Here is a 27,517-nt window from a genome sequence, read left to right as displayed (position 1 = left end):
GTATAGACCTCAAATGTTTGGGAGAATGTCTGAAAATGCATAGATTAACATGTTACTCTGCTATTATTCTGAAGTGACAAAGTCTATATAAATAATGTACTTCCATTGTGCAATTACTTGTGCAATATTGCAATAGCCAAGGTGATCTCATGCTACTTGCTCAGCAGAAATCCATTTGCAGATTCATGAGTTTTTTCACAATTTTCAAGCAGCTGTAGACAGCAATTTCTACAGATCTTGTATTACAGAATTCTTACTTCTGATGACAAAGTTAAAAAAAAAAAAAAGTTAACGGTAATTCCACCACCCCTGCACCCTAGCTCAGCCTAAACCATCTTGCCTAATTCATACATGTGAAATCAATCTTCCCGTGCTCTATCCTCCTGTGTCCTCCTTTAATTCTCCAGATGGAATACATAATGCCAAAAAAAAATCAAAATAAGTTAAAAGGTTATGATCACTGAAGAATTTCAGCTACCACTGTAAATATGAAATTAAAGTATTACAACTTGATCTACTTTTCAGAATAGAAGTTTTTCAGGATCACTTGGCAACATAGACTCATAGAATCATTTACGTTGGAAAAGACCTGTAAGATCATCTAGTCCAACTCTTATGAGTTTTGAACCTTTAAACTTAAAGACAAACACTGTATATCAGATTCTACTATCCCATCTCTCAGAGCTAGCTACAGTAATTTAAGAAGTTCTTTTGAATCAGGACTGACATGCATGTGAAAATGCCACAGAAATAAATTATTGAAAGCAAAGTTGACTGGTTTGTTTGAGAAAATCATTCCTAATGCTCAACTAAGTGACCTAGGTGCAAAACCCTAAACTAAAAGGTAATTTTTCCAAATGAAAACTTTACCTTGCCCCAGAACTTAAAAACCATTCCAATAATTTGTTTAAACATTTAGTATCTTCATCTTTGCAACCTTTTCAAATAAGTTGACTTCATAGTACTTCCACTTCTCTATATGAAGAAAAAAAATACAAAGTGCTTTTAAAACCACCGAAGGAAACTAATAATTATAGAACATAATTACTATATAAGTCTCTTGACCTATTGCCTTGTCATGGCACTTAGTTAAGCATACAAAGAAAGCTATTGCTTTTATTTTTCGGGGCCATACTGAAGTGAACCTTCTCCAGTGTTAAACAGCACCTTCTGTACTGCATTAGGCAAACCAAGACCTGCGTTACTCTGTGCCATAGTTCAGAAGCTGCCAAGGCAGCTGCCTGTGCAGAAAGATGGGAAGAAGTAGCTGGGGAGGCAGACCTGAGAAGTCTCAAAACAGTAATTTTCATCTCTGTTCTCACATTTCTGCAAGTTATTTATGAGAGTAACCTAATTCAGATGGAGTAGACATCCTCCAAAAGTCCCTTCACAGATGTATTATTCTTCAATCCGCACCAATAAAGAACATCTGTATTCAATTATTTTAGAAATGGTTCTGTACTCATTTTCATACCTGAAGCTTCCAACTACTTTTGTACCCACACTGTCAGGCATCAACTGATGTTTGCCTTAAAAAAACACTCTTTCCACTTCCAATGCAATATGCTGGAAATAAATTTAAAAACAAAATTTTTACTAAATTTTATTAGCTTGAAACTGTTTACACTCTCTAAAAAGATCTGTGATATACAATAAAAACCATATTCCAGGAACCTTTGTGTGTAGTAAAAACTGAGAGGTACTAGTACAACATTTGTTTCAAGGAATAAAAATCTAGTGACAAGTGATGCAAACAGGAAACAGGAATACTAACAGCATGGAATGTTTTGTAAGTTTTAAAAGTCTACACTATTTTACAAAAAAATCTCACAACCTGTACTGAGGCATCCAAATTTTATTTTTAACCTTGTATATGTAAAGAAAAGTCCAAACATTTCAAGTGCTGGTAACACTGTGGATACTTTCTTGTATTTCAGAGACAGATCCTATGGTATCAGTTCCAGAGCAGTCTACCATCTGCAGTCTACTTTGGTCTGTTCTTGTTCCATCATTTGGAATTGCAGTTTCAGCCACTCTAGGAATGTATTTCTTCGAGGAAAAGTTTTTATTTTTTTCACCAGAAGCACTGCTGGATATTCTGCTACCATTACTTTTAATATTCATACTCGAGTCAGTAAATGAATGCAGACTGGTGACCAATTGCCTTGCTAAATAATGTCCTTTTGCTTGTTCATGTTGTTTGACTCTTTTCTCAGAGAATGTTGGAATGCTGTTTCGAGGTTTATCCTCTTTGTTTTGGTTAATTGCTTGACTTTCGTTTTCTTTCTGTAAGACTGGCTGCTGCTGTTGCACAGCAGTTGGAAGTTCCTGTGTTTCTTTAAGAGAAGAGAAGGTATTATTCACCACCAGCTGGGATTGAAATGTGCCAGGAGAAAGCTGGATGTTCCCACCTCCGCTCTGAAATAAAGAGATTCCTGTTAAGATACTGATGAAACTAGAGAAAAAAAATCCAACGCTGCAACCGTCATGTACTTGAGTCTGCATAGCAAAATAAAGTCTTTACAAAATATACAAAAGATTTAAAGATAATAGCAATCACAAACTCTATTGCCCTACAAAGCAACCAGGTTTCAGAAGATAGCTAGGGTGAAAATGACAGAGTAGGCATATTTACTCTTTCACATCTAGCTTGAACTTTATGCTACAGAAATGAGTCAGTCATAATGCAGCCAAAGCACAATCACTTCCATCATTCTGAAATATAATTCAGTATGTTTGTTCCGAGGTCATAGTACCCACAATACCTAGCTGCAAAAAGAATCTAAACTATGAAATACTAGGATTTAAGTATGAAATAGTATTAATGTTAGTTGAACCTTTTTTCACGTATACTTAAAGAACACCTCAAATTCAAGCTTCTAAATGAGCAGAATAAGAAAAGACATGACTTAAAAGAGCTGCATGGACAAGTTCAGAAGAATGCCATCAACTGAAAACATAGTTGCAAGCTGCAAGCTGAACTACAGCGATGTGAAAGAACCTGTGACGAGAATTAACTCAATTACTCCTAGTAATTTTAACAGACTCTGAAGAACTGGAAATTGCATTCAACAGCATGAAAAAAAAATATTATTGTGTTTTATAAGCTCATGGTATTCTTGAAGAATTTTGAACACTTAATCAGGAATACATTAGGTATAAGAAACATACTGGAATGCAGAATAATTCCTAGTATGAAAGTTTTAGCCAACTTGGACCTTGGACAAGATTGCAGGCTGCCAACATCTTAACTTTGATCTTTTTTTTTTTTTTTTTTTAAGTGAACTTTGGTACCTTGCTTGAAAAATCCTGAAAGTTTTCCATTCATTGTCTTTGGAGCTGGAACTAAAACTTTATGTGGCTAAGGTGTATACTAGCCTGAAATTCATAGCATTGCTCACCTAGGAATGTAAGAGAACTGGAAACGTATACTACCATTACTTAAAAGAATTCCTGCTTTCCAGTGGGCGTACTGTACTATCCTCTGTTATCAAATTCTACGGTATTAAAAAGTGCTATATATCATTATTAAGTGTCTTTAAAAAACTACTCATGATATTTTCTGATTTTAATGTATCAGTACGGTAACTTCGTATTTCAGAAAAAGACACATGGAAATTACCACCAACATTTTCTTTAGTACATTACAAGACAGTATAGTTTCTGTTCCAAACGCTTATCACTTAGAAAGTTGACATTAATCACTATCATCTGTATAAATACAGCTACAGCAAAAGACTGTAATAATAGTTTCACGGATCACTTGGTTATCATTACTTTCAGTCAGAGTAGGAGAACTGCTGAAAAGTACATTAGGTATTGCCAAGTACACTGCCACTACCATTCCCTCTATTGACTTACTCTGCTATTTTGCGTATGTTCTTGTCTTTCTTCTTCAAAAGACTTCTCCTTTAGCACATTAGCAGGCTTACTGAGAGTAGAATTCATTTGTGGATGCCCCAAAAGACCAAAATCCGACTGATCTATCCCAGCTAATGCAGCAAGTTGTCCAAGTCTGTAAAACAAAGCTCAGTAGAAAATGACGCGTCAACAAAAACACAAACAAAACTCATTCACGTGAAAGATCTAAATGCTCAAACCCAGAAGAAACAATCCATCTCAATATCTGAAAAGTGTTTTTCCATTTTTAAGAGGCCCAAAACAGCTATTAAAGATCAAAACGAGTGGTGACAGCTATTTTCCTATCTTTGCACTAATTAGCCTGCAGGTACAAAATCACCAGTCTTTTTACTCAGTGTTACTAGTGTGAGTCATCTTCCAGTTAGTACTGATCTCAGAGCAGGATGCCAGCGAACAGACTCCGTGTCATGCAGATGAGAGATGAAAACTTTATCATTCAGGCAGAAGTTTGGTGCACATTTCCCAAACTAGTATCACCTCTAATAGCCAAACATGCTGTTATCACCTCTAACATGCCTCAGGAATAGTCATGTTGTTTCACCTGCTAGTTTAGAAGTCAGCCAAACCTGCCATTTTTAGTTCATCTTTTAACTTAAGCCACAATAAGAAGTCAGGAGTTGCAGCCATCACTTGATAGCATGGCTCTTTACAGAAGTTTATTGAGAAAACCAGCCTTTGTGACTGGGATTCTGTAAGCTTCAGAGCAGCTCCAGAACTTGTCATGAACAGATATACGACCCATTTGAAAAAAGTTATTTTTATGTAGCTAGAGAACACCTTTCCTTTGTCAGAGTCTTAATGCAAACTTTAATCAGTGATCTCTAGAATATTTCAAGTCATAAAGAGCAATCCAAAATTTAAGTACAGAGGACAGTTTCATTCATCTAGTTGCCTTCTGTATTTCCATCAGTAAAAGGGGGCCCCAAGACAACAGAACACGTTCTGAAGCCAGTTCAACTGCATTTTCAGCCTTTTGAACTACAGGAACCCTAAGAACCACAGATGATCCACTGAACATTAGGAAACAATTCAATAGAAGCTTTCTTCTCTTTTGGAAAGGGCTTTTTGAAAGGACAGATACTTGAATTCAGTGGGGACAGTGCTTGGATGTTTTTTTACACTGACAAAAGACTGAACAGCAAGGACATAGCTTTTTTTTTTTTTTTTTTGTTCCTTTGCTGTTTGCCAGTACACTTCTAGAGATCTGAGGGGAAAAGGTAGCATAATTAACTGAGAGGGTAATTTTGGATAAAGTCTCAGCAGAAAGAGTAAGACTCAAGTAAAGCAGCAACCTACCCAGCATCTTTAAGGAGGTCTAAAAAAGCATGAAACTTTTGAAAAGAGTTCTCAATGCTGCCAAGAACACCTTCATCTTCCAATATCATGTTGGCTACTGACTGCGCATGAAGATCCTCAGACAGGGAGATATTTAGATTCCTAAGTCTTGCATTTTCTATTTCCAGCTATAAAAGAAAGGCAGAAAAAAGTAAATCAATTTCTATCATTCTCAGTTCAAATAAATACCAAGTCTATATATATAAATGCAAGTCTATAGAACAATATCACAAAGAGAAACACCGAAAATCAGTGATATAGAGCTTCATGTACCAGAAACATTCAGGGTGCTGTTACATCGAGCTCCATGCAGGTTTGTTTATCCACAGCTTTAATTCTAAGCTACCATAAGTGAACTTCATGAAAGCACTCAAAACTGCTGATTCAGCACTGTCTTTAGTATGTACAGAATGGTGCAGAGCAAGTGCAAAGACATTAGATTTTAAATCATGTTACTTTGCATATATAATACAACACATTAGCACTAATGATACTTTGCATATATGACACATTAGCACCAAATATTTTATTTTTACTAGTAAAAAAGGACCTTAATGAAGGCCAACACTCTTCACCCCTCTGTATCAAAGGGAATGCATACCACTATCTCTCCTCTGCTCTGTGCATCTCAAAATTCAAAGTTTAAGATAATCCCATTTTTCCTTCCCACTGAACATTAAATCAATGACAGTCTGAAAGCTGAAATGACAACTGTAGAGTACACAGGGTTTTGTGTTTGGGTGAAGCATTAAGTCACTTATTTGAGTTCACAGACATGCAATCTTTGCTGCCACAGGCTTACTTTCTTTTGTCTTTTACAACAGAAGGCCAGAAAAATTACACATCTGCCTAATGAACTCTAGATGTTTAATTAGCAAAGTGCTTGATTTTAGAGGTTATTGCTTCTTAGCTTATCCCTTCTGCTCAGGAAAAGTATTATGTTCGAATAGTCTGTCATGAGAAATAAGACATCCCACAGTAGGTATTTAGTCTGAAAATATTTAAGTATAAACCAACACAGACTACTGGTGCACTTTACATTACATGAGGATGGAGATGTCCACAACAGAGGACAACAACGAACTTTGTGGAGTTTAAAGTCTTTTCTGTAAACCTGCTTCCTGTACTGGGCACCATTTGTTGTTCAATTTCAAAATAGTACCTACCATAAACATCATCCCACTGCAGATCACATATAAACACTAAAACCATTAGATTACATATCTTACACTCAACTCTATTGCAAGAAATTCTCCTTTTTGATTACACTCAATTCAAAAGGATCTTTCTAGGTCAGCAACACCAACTCATAACTGGCCAACATGCTACCAGTAAACCCATCCAACATTTTTATTGCCCACAAGAACAGAAATTATATTTGGCTTATGCTGTCCCTTTGATTTTTAACATTTGCAACAAACAGCTTCTCAGTGCAAGCCATTATAGAGAAGGTGGGAGAAGTTAGAAAAAAAACTATCCATCTGCTACAAATTGCAAGCAGTATTAACTACTTTCTCAACAAAAACAAACATCAAAATGCTCTACTTCATATCTAAAACATGAAATGAATGAAGCACATTGAAAGGGTAGCTTGACCAGGAGTTCAAGGCTCTGGAATAGGATCAGGAGAACAAACACACATTACTAAATGTAGATTTCATCACTGTCCGTAGGCTAGTAAATGATCCATGTGACTTTGAACTGAAATTCTGGAAGCTACCAGGTTAGAGGTTACTGATAATTACTCCAATTAAGCAAGTGGATAGTTTGATTGGCGCCTCCTGTAAAGTAAAGATGATTATCAGTTAAGAATCATTACCTCTGTTATCCGTTCTTCAGCCTTTACTCTGGCTCTTCGTTCTTCCTTTAATTTTTCTATGCATTCTTTCAGCTCCAACTATCATAAAACAGAAAATTTAATTCCAAATGTCAGATCAGTATGCAATATTACACACAAATTCAACATGTATAAGTGACAAATTTAAGTTCTGGGAATTTCCTCAACTACATTCTTTATGAGAGGAAACTGACAGTTGAGATTCCCTCTAGTGGAAGGAAAAAATATTTGAGTTTTTATTTTTCATTTAAGCAGAAATTACATTTTTATCAAAAGGAATTTGTTTAAGTGAAAGCAACTATTAGTGTCTCGGAGTAGTATGCTTAAATCCCTTCCTTGAGCAGGAGGATTTGAAGTTCCCAAAAACTCGAATACTAAAGTCAAATTCTCATCATTCAGTCACATCAAGGTATGTTTGGAGAGATCTTTTCTTTTTGCACACTGGCAGTTTGAGGAGCTTCCACCTCTTACTGTTTATTCCCACTCTGCAATTCCATCATTGTTTTTCCACAGCTGATTGTCCCTCTTTGAAAGGTTCTGCTAATGCCTGCTACCAGCTGAACAGTAACCAAGGTGTTCAGCTGATCGATCCTCATGATAGGTCTCCACCCAAGCAGCTGTGCAGTAAGTGCTGTTTAACAACAGTACCTCAGGAAAAACTAACACAGCTAAGAAGGGCCCCCCACATCCTTTCACATTACTAGCCACAGACTTCTGCTATTTACTTTGCTCCAGTTCTGGAACTCACCCAAATCACATCAGCCAGTGTGAATTATTAGGATGGCTGAGAACTAATGTGGAAAAATCTCACTTTTAACCACAACAGCAAGTTGAATTAACTTGCCTTATGATCAGATAAGCAAAGACACAAGATGAGAACAGACTTAATTAAGAAACAGAAAAGTACTGAAGGATGGTGAGGAAGTAGACCTCACAATTAAATTGAGAGGAGTGGTTAGCGTGGTTCTGTCACAGTGCAAAATTCTTGTTTTGCATCAGTATAACAAAAGGAATGGGTAACCAACGGCAGCTGTTCAATGCTGCTTTAATACTGCTATCAGATAACTCACTATGGCCTAGAAAAGTATTCTGATATCAAATTTAGAAAGTGACACTACAATGGATTACCTTACTGTAACTAAAATCAGTAAAATCTGGGCCAATATAAAGATGGGAGGTTTGGAGTGCATTCTTAGAGTTTATTCTTTCTCTTTGCAAGCACAAATTAATCACAAATTACCCCTTCCTTGCAAATGCACTATATGTAATCCAAAAATATACTGGAAGTATCAGATTTATTTCACTAAGTTGGAAAAAAGGATTTTTATGCTAACAAAGGTCAATATGACAACCCTTCCCCAAAGCAAAAAACGCACCTTCTTTCTGTCTCTGCAGTGCATCACAAAATGACAGAATGGCTGAAGTAAACATATCTCTGGAGGTCACCTCATCCAACCTCCCTGCTCAGCAGAGACATCTTGAGTCAGCTGTCCAGTACTATGTTTTTGAAAACCACACTTTTGAACATCCCCAAGGCAGGAGACTCCACAACCACTTTGGGCAACTTATGCCACTGCTCAGTCACCCTCACAGTAAAAAGTTTCTCCTTGTGTTTCTGATGAAACCTTCTGTGTTGCAGTTTGTGCCCACTGCCTCTTGTCCTGACACCCCGCACTGCTGAAAATAACCATGGCTCTGTTCTCTTTACACCCTCCCTTCACAAATTTATACACATTGCTAAGATCCCCCTGAGCTTGCTCTTCACCAGGCTGAACAGTCCCATGAACAGCCTTTCCTCATAGGACAGATGCTCCTGTCCCTTCATCACTCTCATGGCCATTCCTTGGACTGCTCCCCAGTGTGACACGGGCAGCACAGAACTGGACACCCTACTCCCAGTGTAGCCTCATCAGTGTGGACTAGAGGGGAAGGATATACTCCCTTAACCTGCTGGCAACGCTCTTCCTTGTGCAGCCCAGGATACTGTTGGCCTTCTTTGTAGCAAGAATATGTTGTTAGAGTATGTTCAACTTTTTGTCCACCAGGACTCCCAGAACCTCTTCCGCAGAGCAGCTTTCCAGCTAGGAGGACCCCAGCATGTATTGGGGCCTGAAGCTGTCCCTCCCCAGATGCAGAATTTTACTCTTCTTATTCAACTTGGTTGCATTCTCAAGTCCCAGAAATAATATTCTGTTCTCTCCAAACAACAAGAACACAAACATCAAGTATTTCCTGAAAACACTCCTGTCCCTGCTGCACAGAAGCTTTTGGCACATGGATTTCCGTGATTCCAGACACAATGCTCTAGATGAGAGTGTTGAAGACACTGCACAGGCACAGTATCAACAAAATGCACATGCACAGTAATAAGAAACCACCTACACAACTTTCCCAGGCCAATGGGAATACCTTAAAAAAATTCCTAAAAAGATTCTAGAGAAAAAGGGTAAGTATACATCAGCCAAAAAAAAAGCGACCTATTTACCGTGTATTTGTAGAGTCATTTTGCCTTCCACATCAACTCTAAGCTACCCCAACTTTGCCATTACGTATAGATGTGCAACAATATCAAGTTTTAACTTCATTTTGGCTTATATAAAAACAGTTCTGTGGTCCCAAACAAACCGTTTGTTCACACAGCATGGTCCTTTACGACAAACACCATGGAAAGACTGACTGTGAGTCTTATTTTATGCAATACTTACATGGAGGCAATACAGCTTCTCCATTCAAAACCCAAATCCTAACAGGTGAGATACAGTCCTGTTACTCTGACTGAGAACGTATTTTATAGTAGTGCTAGATTGCCACAGCAGTGTTACTGGGCCACTGAAATACCTTTGTTTTCCCTTCCTTTTTTTATAATGCTCTCTGTGAAGACATTTGCAGCTACTTCATACTTTTTTAGAACTACCAAAGTAATAGATGGAATATTAAAGAACAAATTAAAAAAAAATAGTTACTGAGCTCAATTATAAAATGTAGCTTTTAAATACTTTCAATTTTTAATTAGTTTCATGCAACAACCATTACAGTATTTTAGCTCTTCAAAATAACATTAAAATACATTTTTAAAGAAAGTACTTGTAAGGAAATTACTAAAGCAATAACACTCATCAAAAGATTTGGGAACCATGATTCAAGTCCAGAAAAGAGAAATTATGCATAATACAGTTGTGTGCATTAAGTGTAATTCTTCCTTATTGTGACCCTGATTTGGCAAGATAAGTACAGCATACACATGTTCATTTGCACTATTCAGAAGTTGGAAATTCAGTGCAGAACCAACCCATATCTTTTGAAATAGAAGCCTGTGAGAAAATTAAAATCTATTCAGAAAGCACTCTGTGACTGGTTATTAGCTTAATCATAATTTCCTGAATAAAACAGTTTATTTGGTATCATTTATCTTCATGAAATTTAAGGCACAGAACATGCTTCTTACCTGGAATTGTTGATGCTTTGTTACATTAATCTTATCTAGTGATTTTGTCAAATCTGGATTATGGATAACATCTTCTAAATCTTCTGTCTCTTCAGTTTCAGATGTTGAAGCACTTTCTACTGTCACTTTCACAGGAATACCTGTCTAATTGCATCAGAAAAGAAAAACACACCCACCTACAGTATTAAACTGTGTAACAAAAAAGAAAGATTAAATGCTATCAAAAGCCTTATTTAAATGCAATCTTTTCCCAAAGTCCATTAAAATGAATACGCAGCACACCCAGTTATGCAATTCTGTGATAAATTTGCATAATACTTTATAAAAAGAAGATCTGTGTGTATATATGGGGCATATGTGACAAGTTTTTAGCACTAGGGGCCTGCAGGGATAGCTTGTGGAGAAGGCTTGGTGCTGCTCTGTGCCACACGTGGCCAATTGCAGCCAGCTCCAGTGGCCCCCACCGCAGGACACAGCCAATCCACACGTGCAGTACTTCTGTGAAACCTTGCTTACTAAAGGACTTAAACACCATAGGCAGCAATTAGGAGAAAACAGTCATAAACAGAGGGCACACTAAGGTCAGAGGAGAAGGAAGTAGTTGTCCATGACAAAGCAGCCTGTGGAGGACCCCCTGCCAAAGCAGACAGGGCAAAAAAGAACTGCAGCCCTGTGGTGGTTTTACCCTGCTGGGTGGCTTAACTCCACCACAACCACTCACCCCCCCACCTCCTGAGAAGAGGGGGAGAAGAAAGTATTCCAGAAAGAAAAAAAAGTCTCACGGGTTGAGGTAAGGATAATTTAATTAAAGTTAAAAGGAAGAGAAAAAAGACAAGCAAATGCTGTGCAGGAGCATGGAAAGAGAAAAAAAGTATCAGCTTCCCATCAATGAACAATATTCAAAAACAACCTGGGAAGCTTAATACACAAAATGGTTGTTTGGGAGAACAGTATGTTTTCATAACGAGACCCCCATTTTCCCCCTCCTTCTCCTTTCCCAACAGTGAACTCCATCCCAGCGAGACATGGTACAAACCTATAGGAGAGTCCATACCACAGCAGGTGTTCCCAATGGACTGCAACTTGGGGCAAGCCCATGCCAAAGTAGGGGATAAATGTGCTGGCTGCAGCAACAATCTGACCCGTCTGTGCCCAAATTGAAGTTTAGTATATGCTAATCTCCAGCTTTGCTCTGATAGTGGGGACATGATGGAAATGGGAAGGTAAAGGAGGAAAAAGGTTCCACCTACAAATACAGATGGGTTCAAACACAAGAGCATAGTCCAAAAGCAGAAAAGAGAGAGGAAGGGGGAGAGCAGAACCACAGAGAAAAATGTTAATTCTACTTATTGCCTCAGGGTAGATTGTGTCCACACTCAACCCCAGCCTGCTCACAAGGTTAATAAACCAAGAATAGTGATACAGAAAAGGGAATAAACTGAGCATCAAAGATTCAACCAAATGCTTTAGTAAACTATTACTTCGCATTTCTATGTGACAAAGAAAGTTTAAGTTATCATGTCCCAGTCTCAACTTTTAGACAGTAAGATTCTGTTGACCACCCATCTTTTTTTAAGCACTCATATACTAAATAAACCTTCACACAAGCAAGGAAGTACCTGAATCTTCACTGGTAACTCTTCATTACCATCCACTGCCTCTCCCCTAAAAAGGGAGAGAAAAACATTTTTGAGGAAATTAAGCTTGTGAAGTCATCATTGATACTTCCATTTCTAAACATCAGCTTTAAGACAGGTGAAGCAGTTAAGTTAAAAAAGCAGACACTTTGCTGTACCCCTTTAACACTCACTACATTCTCATTTTGTTCTACTAGTACTCCTACTTAATTATGACTTAGGGCAGCGTTACTGGATGCTAACAATGTCTTCCACAGATATCTTGTTTAGTTCATTATGACCTGAAGTCAGCAAGATAAATTGGTGTTCAGCAATTCTAAAGAAACAAGTTTCATATAATTAGTTATAGTACATTAAGAAATTTGTTTGTTTAAATAGACCTTAGCTGCTCAAACTGGAGATTATAGAATATATAAGTTTTTAGTTGTCTTTGTATCTTTTTTTTTTTTTTTTTAATTTCTTCAAGGTGTTGGAAAGGAAGCATTATAACAATATTGCAACTTCCAAGTGTTACAAAATTCTTTTTAAACTTCATATAGCTAAGGTGACAACAATTACGTCAGAATTAGAGGAGACAAAACAGAAAGAAATGATAGGGAGAGTTCCTACACATCTTGAATTGGAAGGCCGATCAACTATACTAGAAGCTTGGAAAACTAAATTACATCTTCTGCTATGAAGAAGTATGATAAATCATCATTAACAAAGTAAACGAGCAAGATTTGTTTTGGTACACCTGGACATCCTATGGACATCAAATTATGTCTTTGTGTCTATTTTAAAAACTTAGAGGAACAGAATTTGTAACACCCTCCAAGAATTATGTAAGGAGGAAAAGTATGGATATAATACGAAGTTTTGTGTCCAACTTCAAACATGTATTTAGAAAAGCTAACACTGCTCTCTCCTTCCTTTCTTACGCAGTTTTTATGCTTTAATATTTTTCCCTTTTACTGTGAAAACCTCACCTGCATCTCTTTGCACGTTCTGCAGTACGCCAAGGGAGGAAGCCTTTTGTGCCTGGTGGTAGTGGTTTTGGTGAATAACTATCTTTCACAGATGTAGTCTTTTTCCCAGGACTTACAGACTTTTTAGATGTTAATCCTGCATTGAACAGCAAGAATAGGAGGAAAGAATTCATTGTACCTAGACATTTATACATACAGTTGCAGCTGACTGTTTATAAGTGAAATTTCCAACGTAATAAAAGGACTGCAAGAAATCTACATTTCAATCTTATTTTGATGATCTTTTCAAAAACTAATTTCTGTTTTGCTTCTCAAAAAGAAGGGTGGCAAGCTAATCTGCTGGCATGTTTCACAGTTACGTCAGGTTGGCCAAAGTAATGCACACGGTTATTAAGAAATGGAAGCAAAGTTTCATAGCTAATATTTATTAATACTGGTAATTTCAGATATCCGATTCAGTTGTTTGAAGTGGGAACTTAAGACAGTTCGTCAAACAATGAAGGCTTCATATGCACTTCAAATTGCCCTCTAGTGGTTTTAGTGTGAAAAGCATTGTTTTTGTATTTTGCAAGATATTTGCATTTAAAGCTGGTATTCCTATTGATCACTTCCACAGACCACCAGCATCATTGCTTAAGAGGAATAATTAACCAAGTTATATTCCCTAATCCAGCCTTTTGTTTGTTTAAATCATGATATAACTCAAAGTACATTCAGAATAAACGTCTATATTCTACGTCAGGTTATGTCTCAACAGAATTAAGACCCAGAAAACTGTCCACCACGTATTTTATATAGTTAAACAAGAGGGAACTCAAGTTACTTCTTCAGCACAATAATAGAACAACTGATTTTGTAAAGGCACTGAAATGTAAAACTGGGGTAACAGAATTCCAAACGTCACTTTATAGTCAAGTAAATGGGATAGATTTTTTTAAACTGTAAGGCATTTTCTTCCATCACCCTGAGCACCACAATTTATATAAATACACAGATTTTAATTTGATTTATGCTTACCACTATGCCTCCAGATAACAATAGCAAATATGAAAGACAAGCCAAATGTATTACGGTAAATTTTCAGTAATTTTGTTGAAAAATAGTGTATTGCAGTGTCCTGGTTTCAACTGGCATTGAGTTAATTTTCTTCATAGTGCCTGGTATGGTGTTGTATTTTGGATTTAGGTGAAAATAATGCTTATAACACACTGAAGTTTTAAGTGTTGCATAGCAGTGCTTACACTACGTTAAGGACTTTCCAGTTCCTCGTACCGCCCTGCCAGCAAGGAGGCTGGGGGTGAATAAGAAGCTGTGAGGGCACACAGACAGCAAAACTGATCCAGACCAGCCAGAAGGATATCCCATGCTGTAATACGGTGTCGTGCTGAACAGCAACACTGGAGGGAGTTGGCTGGGAGGCAGGAAGGGGTGCTACCTGAGGTCTGGCTAGGCATTAGTCAGTAGATGGTAAAAAAAAAAAAACAAAAACTTTGTTGTGCATCACTTTTTTTTTTTTAATCACTATCATCATTATTTCCCCTTCCTTTTTTATCCTATTAAATTGTCTTCATCTCTACCCACAAGTTTTTTCAGATTCTCTCCCTCATCCTGCTGTGAGGGGTAGCGAGTGAATGGTTCTGTGGTGTTCAGCTGCCTGCCAGGTTAAACCACAACATGCAGCTATCAGTACTATATTATAAATATTCAAAATACCTATGTTATTTTAAGCATATTATTTATAATAGGTCTGCATAAAGTTTTTAAAAAGAACATTTTGTACATCAGATAAAAAATAATTGTTTGTTTTGGCACTGTCTGCTACAGAAAGGCTACAGCATCAGAAAAACTAGGCAACTCCCTACCAGCAAGTGCCCTAGAAGTGAACAATTGTGGAGAGATGCACTCAGAATACATGCAATGCTTCAGAACAGTTAACTTAGTATATCCAACACTTTTCCCAACCACATACACGGCAGCCCTAAAAGGAGCAGAAAGTTCACTATAGAAACCACTGATGGAAGACATTATTAAATTTTCTTTGAAGAAAGGTATTCTGCAAACACTGACATTTAAACACACTAAACATTTCATAATTAACATTCTTAAACATTAACATGCCATTTTGTAAACAAAATTCACTATAGTGGGAAAAAATATAGTATTACCAATACGAATAGTAGCTTTTCCTTTTCGACCACTTCCTAGGACAATAGTTCTTTTCTTTGGTCTAGCTTTCAAAGCATCCTTGGAAGATGGTGAAGTCAGCCATTTATACTGGATTTATTTTTGAATATAAAGAAAGAAGAGTTAGTTTAGTAGCTAATATTTTAAGAGGTGCTTATTTAAGATCAAGTTTATTTTTATTATTTTGTCAGATACAAGACTGCCACTGCCAGTTACAACTTAATAGCGAACTGCAAAACTAGAGAAAAATGAAAATCACACAAGCCCCCAACTTAAAAACAGATTCAATGCAAGTCTGAATGCTGCATTATCAGTGAGTGTTCCCAGAATACCACTGTTAATATCCCAACCAATATTTTCTTTTCTCCTGCACAAAACACTTCTCCTTTTATAGTAAAAAAATGGCATCAACCCTATAAAAAGGAAACTCTGGCTCTTGCTTTCATTCTCTACAGAAAGTTGGCTTGCTAGGAATGACTGGTTCCAGCCAAACTTCTCCAGAGTAATAAAAGCTTAACTAACATGCTTTTATATTACCAATAGAGTTAGTATTTTTAAAAAAATTAAGTTCAATTTTCACTGCCTCTCACGAAAAGACTTCCATACAAAGTAAGAGCATCCCAACTAAAATTAAGATGCTTATAATCAAAGGCAATTGCTATAATTCACACTTCTTTACAGCAACAGCTCTACTCATAAAATGTTCTACTTCTGCCAGTTAATGTCTTATTATTATTCCCAAGTTACACGGTCACATAATTTTCACTGGACTTTGTACTAACTATAACTTGATGCGCACCGCTGAAGCAGCCATCGAAGGAAATGCAGTTAATATTAATGCTTATTTCAGACAGGCCTAAGCCCCACAATCATAGTACTAGGAACATGAAACCAAAATTATTCCCACCTAATGCTCAGGGAAGATTAATCTGCAATTACCGTGCTGCAACTAACAAATCCTAGCAGAGTGAACTGCACATTTGCTACTACAAAATAGACTGAAACTTTTCTTGAAACAGCAAGAATAGCTTAGCTTTGTTTTACTACACATAAACTAGCTGTTACTAAGTCAAACGTGAAGTTCACCTACTCAAGAGCAGGCTATCTGCTGCTGTTGTACAATAAGTATGAAGACAGCAAAGGTACTAAGACAGTTGAAAAATGACTATGTCCTTAAGCTGGGACTCTGAAAGCAACCTGTCTTGTAGAAATCACCAGTGGATTTTTCTTCTAAATTACTCAGTCTCTCCTAGAAACTACACAAACTTTCACCACCTATCATACCCAATGATATCTGGGATTGCAAACCACCATCCAAGAGTTACACAGTGCTGCTAAAATAATACAACCTTCTTCCATTTTAAGTGTCCATTAAACTTCTTGGAAAATTTCTTATGTTTAGAGGCAGCAGTTAGCAGTGAGCAATCCTTCCTGCAAACATGAAAACCCGATCAAAAGGACAAGCACATAAGTGCTATTAAAAGACAGAAAAATGACTTCTTAAGCAGAACAAGATGGAAGGGCTGCTGAGACTGGTATCCAGTAAGCAGGTGTAACAGTATATTAGAGGCTATTAGTGGCAGCCGAAACATGATCTTTTGTTGTTAGAGCTTACTGCTACATGTTAATCAAAAGCCCACCTAACTCCTCTTTATGAAGCAATGCACTGTATTTTTTTTTTTCTCCTGACTCAACAAGCAGTTCAGGCAGAAAATATGGAGTTCACACAGTAGGTGCCATGATAAGATGGCGCAGAATGTAGTTCTGCCACTTCTCCAATATATACAAATTCCACATTTTACTGTGTTTTAGTCATGAGACTTGTCACAGTTAGCCTCTGGCAGGTTAAAAAGCTGAAACTAGAGGTAGATGAAACTGAAAGAAGTACTAGGGATGGTCATCCATCCAAGTTTTTAACTGGCTCTGTGGAAGAGATACGGTATAAATTAGGTAACTTGCTGCAAGAATAAGCAATGGATTAGTTTCAGACAGAATACTGCATCTTACACCTTGTCTCAGAAGTCCCTACCCAAATGCTAAACTTAGGACAACTGAGTCTTTATTTCCTATCAATATGAAATCCAGATCTTTAGCAACCATCGTGGATAAAAATAAATAAAAAGAACCCCACTAGATTAAATATTTCAAAGACGGATATGCATGTTTTCCCTACTACAGAAAAAGGACTAGCGTATCCTTTTAAAACCTCCCAGGTCGGAGGTAGTACACAATTAGCAAAAGGAAGCAATGTAGACACTAACTCACGGTTTTGCTTGCCAAGCTTAAGCTATAAGAAACAACAAAATAAACATTGCTTCTTTAAATCTGTAAACATGATCTGTGATGGATCCTTCATAAAAATACAGGGGAAAAAGCAGAAAAGGAACTGAAGTTTGAGTTATGCTAAAACTTGTTAAAATATAAAGAACTGGAGTATTAATTACATACAGAATTTAGAAGAGGTCACTAGGACTCAAACAAATACACCCATAGATCATTTTTACTTGAAAATGAGTCCTTGTAGTTTTCTGCAGCACAGCTTTATGACCAACTGTTTGTCATCTTTGATACTCTTGACAATTTATAAATGTACTTGTTTTGATCCCTAAAAAAAAACACCACCACCAAAACCTACACAAAACATAACAAAGCACCCACACACTGCTGACTTTCAATATAGAGTGCATCAAGACACTGCTGTCAAGAAACTCAACGGCTTTTCTGCTCATAATACTCAGGCTTATGTAACTGAGCTTAAAATCAACTGTAAATCCTGAGGTTAGGGTAGTAAATGTTTCAGTTTCAAAAGATTATTAACCTTAACATCAAATGTTTGCATTTGGATAAACAGGTGGACTGTCCCACTTTGAGTTCACATGATATATACAGCAAATGCTGTTTACAACAGACTACCCACACAGTTTATGAAATAACAGATTTAGGCAGTTGTGTTCTTATTTATGGAAGAGACTGTTATTTAGCAAGCTGGTGATCAGTTGGTCAGTCATATTTCATATACATTATTAATCTGGTATACAAGACTGTTAGCTTTGCCAGTAAGAATTAAGATACTGCACTACCTTAGTAAATATAGAACAAATGTCTTGAGTTGAGTGGTCTCATGGTATATGGGAGATTCCCATAGAGTTGGTTCTTTCCACAGTTCAGTTTTCTATTTATCTTGAGCTATATTCTGTACAGGCAGATGCTATTTTCATGTAATACCTGCAACATCTTGCAAGTGTTGATTGCACCAGCCAATGATAAAGAGTACTTTTTCACAGCTAACCTTGGTTTCTCCAAAAGAGTCTTTAAGATATTGAAATGGAGAACTGTATTAATCCAAGAAATGTGACACAGACTTCTCAATTTATTAGATTCTCCCTGCAAAACCACAGCTCTGACTTCCAAGTATTTTCAAAGCCAAAAGAGCAATAAATTCCAGAACAAGAACTGGGAAAATAAGAATAAATGTACACTCATTTGCTTGATAGTTCTTTTGGGAACTGAATCAGATTTCCGTCTTTTATTTATAAGACTCAGTATTTAAACAGTATATCTCATCATAAATGGTGCAGATATTTTATGTAAGTTACAGTAAACACTGTACAGTTATTAGATAAAGATGGCAAATGAGACTGTACTTTAAACTATAGTTTCTTAGATGATTAATATTAAAAATATAGTCTTGAGTAGTTTAAAAATTGACTATGTAAATTATTTTCAAAAGTTTCAAAATAAAGTTTTAAATTTAATTAAATAAAGGAACTCACAATTTAAAAAGTTAATTTTCATGTGTTAATAAAACATTCTGCAAAACTTAGTTCAGAATTCTTACTTGTTCTATAGTAATGCCTAAGTATACACAAATTGCCATTATCCTTCCAATAAAATGGATATCCTGTTTTTATTATATCTTAAATTACATTAAGGAAATCATAAGAAGTCCAATATAATATAGCTAATGTTGCTACTAGTGTTTTAAGCTTTTCTTTTCCTATTTTTTGTTTTGTTTTTAAATTGTCACCTTTCTGTTTATAATTTGAATAGCTGCATTAGATTTATTCTGAACTAAGTTATCTTTGTAAAAATAAATGCAATGCCAGATACAAAAAACAAAGCACAAGTCACTCCAGAATGCCTAGCACATACCTCTGAATTAGCGTTATTTCCATTCATAAGAACTCTTTCAATAATCTTTTTCATCAGAATGTGATCTAGAATGAATTAAGATGTCTTGTTAAGAATTTCCCAGATGAGACCAGTATTTATGCAAACAGATCATTGAATAAGCAGTGTTAAATGCTTAGCAAAATACTGTTGCAGGCTTGTTCCTTGAAAGCAGTGTACTTTACCCCACCAGAACTACTCAAATAGAAAAAAAACAAAAAAAACAAACAAAAAAAAGGACAAAGGCACATACAGATACATACCAATTAATGGATTTTTTCTTATGTCAAGTACCACTAATGTTGTATTAGTTTGAAGAGCATCTAGTAATGACCTTGCTCCTTCATTGGATATTCCACATTGCTGCAAATCAAGTGCTAAAATATTTGGAGAAGTAAAACAAATTATTAAATGGCATAACTTGTAGAAATATCTAATACAATTTAAACCACACCTGATGAGAACCTCCATTTCATAGAATATGAATAAAGAATGTTACTCTAATAGCCAAATGTTCAAACAAGAATTATTAATTTCAGAGTTGAAAACTAGAAGTTTAAGTCAGTAAAACACACTAACACATAACTGCTAAACAATTGCAAAGGAAGGAATACTCAATGACAGTTAAGTCACTGTGATTGAGAATTCAGAGAAGAGGTAATACATCTACACACTGATTAATTCAAGGTACCATAATATGTAAAAGCAATCAACTTCAGTCTAGTCTGAGTCAGATCACAGCTTCTGCAAGATCAGTAAGTTATTTGGTCACTATGAAATAGTACTATCACAGAATCACAGAATATCAAAGCTTTGCAATTCATTTCCTGTTATGCATACAGAACATAACAGAACAGTTGAGATTGGACAGATGTCTGGAGGTTACCTTGCCCAACCCTCCTGCTCAATCAGGACCACCTTGAGCAGGCTGCCTAGGACCACTGCATTCATTCAGATGGTTTTTGAAGATCTCCATAAAGGAAGACTCCACAACCTTTCTGGGTAACTTGTACCAGTTTTCTGCCACCCTCACAGTAAAATGTTTCTCCTGATGTTTGTGATGTGTTTCAGTTTGTGTCTATTGCCTCCTGTCCTGTCACTGGACACTATTAAAAAGAACCTGTCTCTGTCTCCTTCACTGCCCCCACTCTGATACGCATACACCTTGATGAGACCTGCCCTTAGTCTCCAAGCTGAACAGTCTCAGCTCTCTCAGCCTTTCCTTATTCTTGTCCCTTTACCATCTTAGTGGCCCTTTGTGGGACTCCACCCCTCCAGTAGCTTCATCTCTCTGCCGTACAGGAAAGCCCAGGACAGGCAGCCTCAGCAGTGCTGAGAAGCGAGGATGCATCACTTTCCTCAAACTGCTGGCAACACTCCTGATACAGGATAGATAGCCTTGGCCACCAAGGCACAGACCTGGCTCACAGACAACTTTGTTTACAAAGGACCCCTGGGCTGTTTTCTGCCAAGCTGCCTTCCAACAAGTCAGACCCCAGCATGTACTGGTGCATATGATTATTCATTCCCAGGTAAAAGAACTTCTCTTTACTGAACTGCATTTCTCTAGTCCACTGAGGTCCCTCTGGATGACACTTCCCTGCCTTCTCAGGGATCAAAGCAAGGCTCACTGGAGTGTACCTCCCTAGGTCCTTCCTCCTGCCCTTCCTGAAGATCTGAGTGACATTTGCTTTCTTTCAATCTTTAGGCACCTTTTCCAGTCACCATGATCAGTCAAATATTGGAAGTGGACTCACACGGGTATCAGACATCTCACTCAGCACTTGTGGGTGCATCCCATGAGGGCCAACAGAGTTCTGTATGTTCAGTTTGGTTAACCCAATCCTCTTAGACCCACATGAATGTTATTTGTATACCTAGCTCACAGTATAACGCTGCTCCCATGCTTAAGTAGATCTAAGAGAAGGGCTACAAAGCTGGTGAAGGGCCTGATGCACAAGTCCTGTGAGGAGCAGCTGAGAGAACTGTGGTTGTTTATTCTGGAGAAGAAGAGGCTCAGGGGAGACCTCATTGCTCTCCACAACTACCTGAAAGGAAGCCGTGGGGAGCTGGGTGTCTGCCTCTTCTCAAAGGTAACTAGTGATAGGACTAGAGGGAATGACCTCAAGTTGAACCAGGGGTGGTTCAGGTTGAAAATTAGGAGACATTTCTTCTCAGACAGGGTGGTTAGGCATTGGAATGGGTTGCCCAGGGAGGTAGTAGAGTCACCGTCCCTGGGGGTGTTTAAGGAAAGGTTGGACGTGGCACTTAGGGACATGCTTTAGTGGGTGACATTAGTAGTAAGGGGATGGTTAGACCAGGTGATCTTGAAGGTATTTTTCAATCCTAATGATTCTGTGATCATTATTAGTAATTTCATTCATATGTGCTGTAGAACAAATTACTTCTCTGATATGCTAGAAGACACTTCCAGATGACCCAAAAGCGTTTGGGCATTAACTATCCAAAAAGAGGGAAAGAAAGAACCTCTTTCAAAAGGAATTATTTCCTAGGTAAATAGGAAATTACACTACTGGCTACATTTGTTATTAACTGTCAGCCTTCAGTATTCTGTCTGCCTCTATCCAAAGAGTCAGTATTTCACAATACCTTTTAGCCACAGGTCCTCTCCCAGACAGTCTGCGAAGGCACTTGCTCCTCTATCTCCAACAAGCATGTTGCAGTTCAAAGTAATTCGCCTCAACCCGGTCATATAGTCGAAGTCAGGTCTCCTATAGCGGAGGCTTTCAGCCCAAGCTTCGCCATGTCGTTTCATTGCCTGGTGCTTTGCAAAACAAGGTAGTGTTACCAAGTGCAAAGACAAAGCCACAATCAATGGTAAGATCATAAAACTGATGTTTAATGGCTTGTGTACTAATGCGAAAAACACATTTATACTGGTTCTCAGTTCAAGAAATACAAGTCATTCTTAAACATTACAGTTAAGTCATGTTTGCTCTCATGATCTAGTTTTCAATGCATATTACAAAATATGGTTAAAGAACTCTAAACATCTTAATACCTTTTTTATACCACTTAAAATTCGCGTTGAACAAGATAAACGCAGTAGGAAATTGCATGCTTTCATGCGAACTAATGTTAACATTAATTAGAATATGGCACTAGTTACAAGCTTACTAATCAGTTAATTAGAAACTTCTAAACTGTAAACTTGATTTCATTATTTCTACCCAGTGCTTAAGAATACTTTATAGACATTCTGAAACATTTGTGAAAATGATTAAAGAAACAATCCTTAAAACAGATGTCAATTACAGCCCTAATATTCATTTGAAGATATCCTGAACTTTCTTTAAATGACACATATTAAGAAAAAACACATTTATATCTCATACTGTAAACTGTTTTTTGCATATAATTTCAGAAACTTTGGAAAGACTGTTCACATACTTAACTTCACATATGCTGCTCACAAAGTGCTTTGATGTGTTAGAGCTTGAAAGTTAAAGAAAAAAATTAGATGTTCAATAACACATGTTAATTAATTTTATGTTCACTGAGTCAGGAAACAACATAATAACAACCAAAAGCAGATCTGAACATTCACTGCTATTTAAATTACAACTCTATTATTCATTATTCAATCCCATTACATTTTAATTTATGGGGAAACAATTGAAAAAGGATACAATGTAACTTATTTACGGAGTATAAATACTGCTCACTTTGAGCTGCACAACACAGATTACACAGAATAGCCTGTATTTTTCCTCACTGGTGATCAGAATGTTTTCCTTTATTGTTGTATATGCAAGTATACTATGATATATTTATGTCTACTCAGTATCAACAAATTTGGTCTTAATAGATGTTCACTTCAGGGCTTATGAAACTGATTACAATAAAACTGACTTAGCATTAAATATCCATGTGACAACAGCTTTCCCATAATGAAATACAATTCTCGGGACTTTATTTTTTTTAATGCATTACAGTATCTACATTAGAGATTATCCTTCTGCAGAGATTTGAAGTCACAAACAGTTCTTTGAGCTGGAGAAAAATTTAGATACTGTTAGATTTGTTACTAGCTGAACATAGTCATTATTTTTAGTTAAAGTTATTGTGAACATTTAGTTCAAGAAAGATGATGAAGTTACCTTTAATACATTTGCCATATGCTCCGCTCCTCGCCAGGTGAGGCTACATCCTGTGAAGTTCACGTATCTGATAGTAGCTGAATTCTTCACACTCTGACAGATTGCTGAAGAAAACAATAGCATGCATGTTATCTACACACACCACAACTAAGTTATCAAAACACATACATTTGTTCACTATCATATTAAGAAGCTGAATCAATAGCATGGCAAACACCACGACAAAACACTGGTCTTGAAGTAAAGGAGATTTTAAATGCATTTAATCTGTTGTAAAATTATACAGTTTAGTGCAAGCATTTAGCAAAGATTCTTTGAACAAGCCAGAACATTTTATTTCAGTTTACTTGTGTAGACATGAAAAAAATCAAGAAAGTTAGCCTCCAACTTAAATATTGTGACTGTTTTAAATAAAACTATAAGCATCACTATTAAGTAGCATATTTATTTACTAGAATCAAGTAAACAAATTCAAGTCTAAATAATGTAAAATCATGTAAAATAAAGGAAATATTATTTTTGTAACTAAAAACAGATTTAAAACAGGAATGGAAATAGTGAAAAAAAATTACCTATTTAAAGCACTACAAGAGAGAAGTATTGAAACGTTTTTGATTCTGAACTTACTTTCTAATCCTCCATCTCCAATTGGACAGTGGGCTAAAGAAATGCTCTCCAGAGATGATGAAGTGGCCAAGCCCTTCAGAATAAAAGCAATTTTTTAGCTGGCTCAGATACAAAATTACAAAAAGAGAAAAGTCCAAGTCAGACTTGCTCAGAACACATTGTGTTCCCTACAAGAAACTTTTGGAAGCTGGGACGAAGGTCAAAGCTCACTGTAAAGCTCACTTTACGCCTTCTTTTTTCTTTTATATATATAAAAAACAACACAGTTGCCTACTGGCAACAAGCAGCACCTCCTTTCCTAGAAGCCACTCACAAACAAACTAGAGGAAGCGTTCTAATAACACACCTTAGAGACCTGCTTTTATCTTCTTGGTGTTCCAATTCTCTTATGTCATGAACATTCACTGCAGTTTGAGTCACATACGTAAGTTATATGCCCCCACATACACTGCAGTGATGTTAAGAAACTTTTCATAAGCCTTGATAAGTCAGGGCAGAGGAAAATTATACAAGTTTTGAAAGGCTCAGCAAGATTAGGTTATAGTAATTGTCTCATACTGTGGATAACACAAAGATGTATTAAAACATGACACATTCTTGTGTGTGACAGCTATGTATAAAAGTAGTAGCTACTTCTCTAGGTTCTAAGCATATTTTCATTTATTTGTATACTAACATATTCTTACCTTTGTTAGAAGTGTTAGATCTCTCTCCCTCAGGAGCAAACCATGTAGTTCCAGATTTTTGAGTACATCAGAGATACCGAGACAGCCTTTGACAGCTTTGCATAGTTGGCCAGTCAAGTCTTTAGATCGAATTGCTGGAATTCTCCTTCTGAAGTAAGTTTTATGTCTTTCACCACCTAGTAAACAAAAATTACACAGCAGGAGTACCCAGTTCCTATAGACTTAGAAGGAATCATAATCACATTACACTTTCTTGCTGCTGTTCTTAAAAAGAAATAATTCCTCAGAGAGTACAAGTCTTAGCCCATGCATTCAATCACAAAAAAATTGTGCAATGTATTCTAACAAATATACATCAACGTATTTATCCCCAACAGCCATCAGTACAAACCTGATTCTCCAAGACCTTGTTGATGAAAACTTCTTATTCCAATAGAAGTCAGAGTCTTATCACGCCTAATAGCATTCAGAAGTGGTGCCCAGTCTGCAGCTTTGATGCGATCTACAATTAGATCAAGAGTACCCTCAGTCAGGTTAGTTTTCACAGCTTTCAGAGGCACGGAGCTTTGAAGAGCACAAAGATGTTCATAATGCGAGTAGAAATCCAGCATGCATTGTCTTCTTATTTTCACTGAGTCAATCATTTTTTCTATCTGATAAGCGTTTCTGTAAAAGAAGAGAAAAAAGATTTCATTTTTTTCCAATGTAAAATTGATTTAGCAACACAATCTCAATTCAACACGCATGCCCAAAACAGTACATTCACCCACACTGCATCTACATGTCTTCACTGTGGCAGTTGAAAGAATGATGTCTTACAATGCTAAGTACCTGTGTAAACACTGCTGAATACAGCAAAAAAAAAACAAACACCCTACGTTTTACTTTTCCAAATAAATGATTACCTGCAAAACATAAAAGGTTCAACTACTAACTGCTGTAAAGTTCTCATTTTCCTTTTAACAGTTTTGTAGTGTAAGGGTCTGCAGATTCCTGAAAGCCTTGGAAACCCCAACCCAAAAATAAAGATATGAAAGAGTATATTCCAAGCAGAGCTACTTGTGGCTTGCTAGTTTATTTTAGCTATCTGACTAACTATCATTATGTAAGCACATTGTGGTCACAGAAACTAAAATGAGTAGAGTTATAATCCAATGCTTCAGAAAGTGACCGTCCTTTATAAACCCCCTGACTTCAGGTGATACACAACATACTAGCCTTTCATTTCCAGTGCTTAACCAACATTCTTTCTCATGCTTCATTTCATTCCAACACAAACATCAGACCTGCACCTGAAGCGAAGAAAGGAGATCCTGGCCCCAGCATACAACGAACAGACAAAGGAAGAGGGGAAAGCTTATTAGACCCATATGAACTTGCAACTGAAACATGACTATGTAAACCAGGACCCATCTGCACAGATGTCAGCAGATTTGACAACACTTCAGAATGCCTCAACTGTCCTTGAGAAAGTACACGGGGAAAATAACATACTCTTTCATTACAAAACAAGACACTGAATAATACTAGTCGGTGGCAGATTTTTTTTTTTTTTTTAACAGAGAGGAAAAAAGAAACACAGCACATAGCAAAACTGAGAAGCCCCCTTCCACACAGGGTTTTTGTTTGTTTTTAGAAACCCAAAGGTTTACAGGGATTCAGGAGAGCAGTTGTGAAAATCACGGGGGAAAAGATTGCACACAGGACCACTGGCACCACTGTGCCCAGCTGCCTGTATGCGACACAAGCAGACATTTACTGTCTCCTTACACACTTTCTCAAGCATCTGCAGAGCTGCAGCACATCTGGCCTGCCTGTTAAGCACAGACAACACCCACCAAACGCATCGAGCAGCTCCGGTCACGGAGTGCTGGCACCACGCAGCACTTTATTCTTCACCCACGCCGCATCGCCGCTAACCACGGGGGCCCGAGGGGCGTTCCGCTCCCCGACAAAGCGAGCAGGGGCCGCGCCACTCCAGGCGCCGCGGGGCTGCGGGACAACGGCCCCGCCTGACGGGGGACGGGCGGCGGCCGCTCCCCGCTCCCCGTTACGGCCACCCCGCCCCGCTGCCACCTGCCCGCAGCGAGCCGAGCCGAGCCGAGCCGAGCCGGGCCGGGCCCCGCCGATCCCCCACCCCTTCCCCACCGCCCTTGGTGCTAACCTCGCACCTCCTCTCGAGCCCGCCGTTACAGCCGTTACAGCCGTTAACCGCCGCCGCTCATGCGCGCGGGGCGGTTGCCCCGGCAGCCCAACCGCCGCCACGCGGCGCAGCAAGCCCGCAGCCCATTGGCTGCTCCCCTCCTCCCCCTTCCCCGCGTTCAAAATGGCCCCGCCCGGCCCCGCACCAGCGGCCGGGAGCGCCGCTAGGGGGCGGCGCTGAGGGGGCGCTGAGGGGGCGCCGCCCCGCTGTGGGGAGGGGGCGGGCGGTGCTGCGGTCGTGAGGGGGTGTACGGACAAGGGGGGGGGAACCAGGCTTTTTGGAGGAAAATTTTACAGCTCTTTGGAAAGCAATTTCCCTCTTCCAAAGGGACTTGAGGTGGAGGGTTGGAAGGAAACAAGCGTTGTCTTTCACAGTCTCTTCGT

The 27,517-nt window shown here is 37.9% G+C and overlaps 1 protein-coding gene across 3 annotated transcripts; it reads right to left on the bottom strand.

Moving 5' to 3' along the window:
• Window positions 1-1,577: 1,577 nt before the first annotated feature.
• On the bottom strand, window positions 1,578-27,236 carry CEP78 (centrosomal protein 78). Of its 3 annotated transcripts, none has more exons than XM_068666906.1 (16): window positions 27,103-27,236; window positions 25,323-25,597; window positions 24,932-25,107; window positions 24,246-24,318; window positions 23,619-23,722; window positions 22,108-22,282; window positions 19,761-19,874; window positions 19,480-19,544; window positions 15,309-15,417; window positions 13,144-13,279; window positions 12,158-12,203; window positions 10,539-10,682; window positions 7,076-7,153; window positions 5,218-5,384; window positions 3,862-4,015; window positions 1,578-2,418 (listed from the first exon to the last, which is right to left on the bottom strand). In XM_068666906.1, exons 2-16 carry the CDS (start codon window positions 25,573-25,575, stop codon window positions 1,897-1,899), a joined length of 2,316 nt encoding a protein of 771 aa, XP_068523007.1. In that variant the 5' UTR covers window positions 25,576-25,597; window positions 27,103-27,236; the 3' UTR covers window positions 1,578-1,896. The 3 variants fall into 3 exon arrangements, with proteins under 3 accessions (XP_068523007.1, XP_068523006.1, XP_068523008.1); XM_068666905.1 differs by having other exon boundaries at window positions 27,096-27,225; XM_068666907.1 differs by lacking the exon at window positions 27,103-27,236 and adding an exon at window positions 26,706-26,891.
• Window positions 27,237-27,517: the final 281 nt, after the last annotated feature.

Source organism: Anas acuta, chromosome Z (genome assembly GCF_963932015.1).
Source record: "Anas acuta chromosome Z, bAnaAcu1.1, whole genome shotgun sequence".
NCBI lineage: Eukaryota > Metazoa > Chordata > Aves > Anseriformes > Anatidae > Anas > Anas acuta.
The sequence above is the reverse complement of the archived record's forward strand: the minus strand, read 5'-3'. Positions and strand labels throughout refer to the sequence as shown.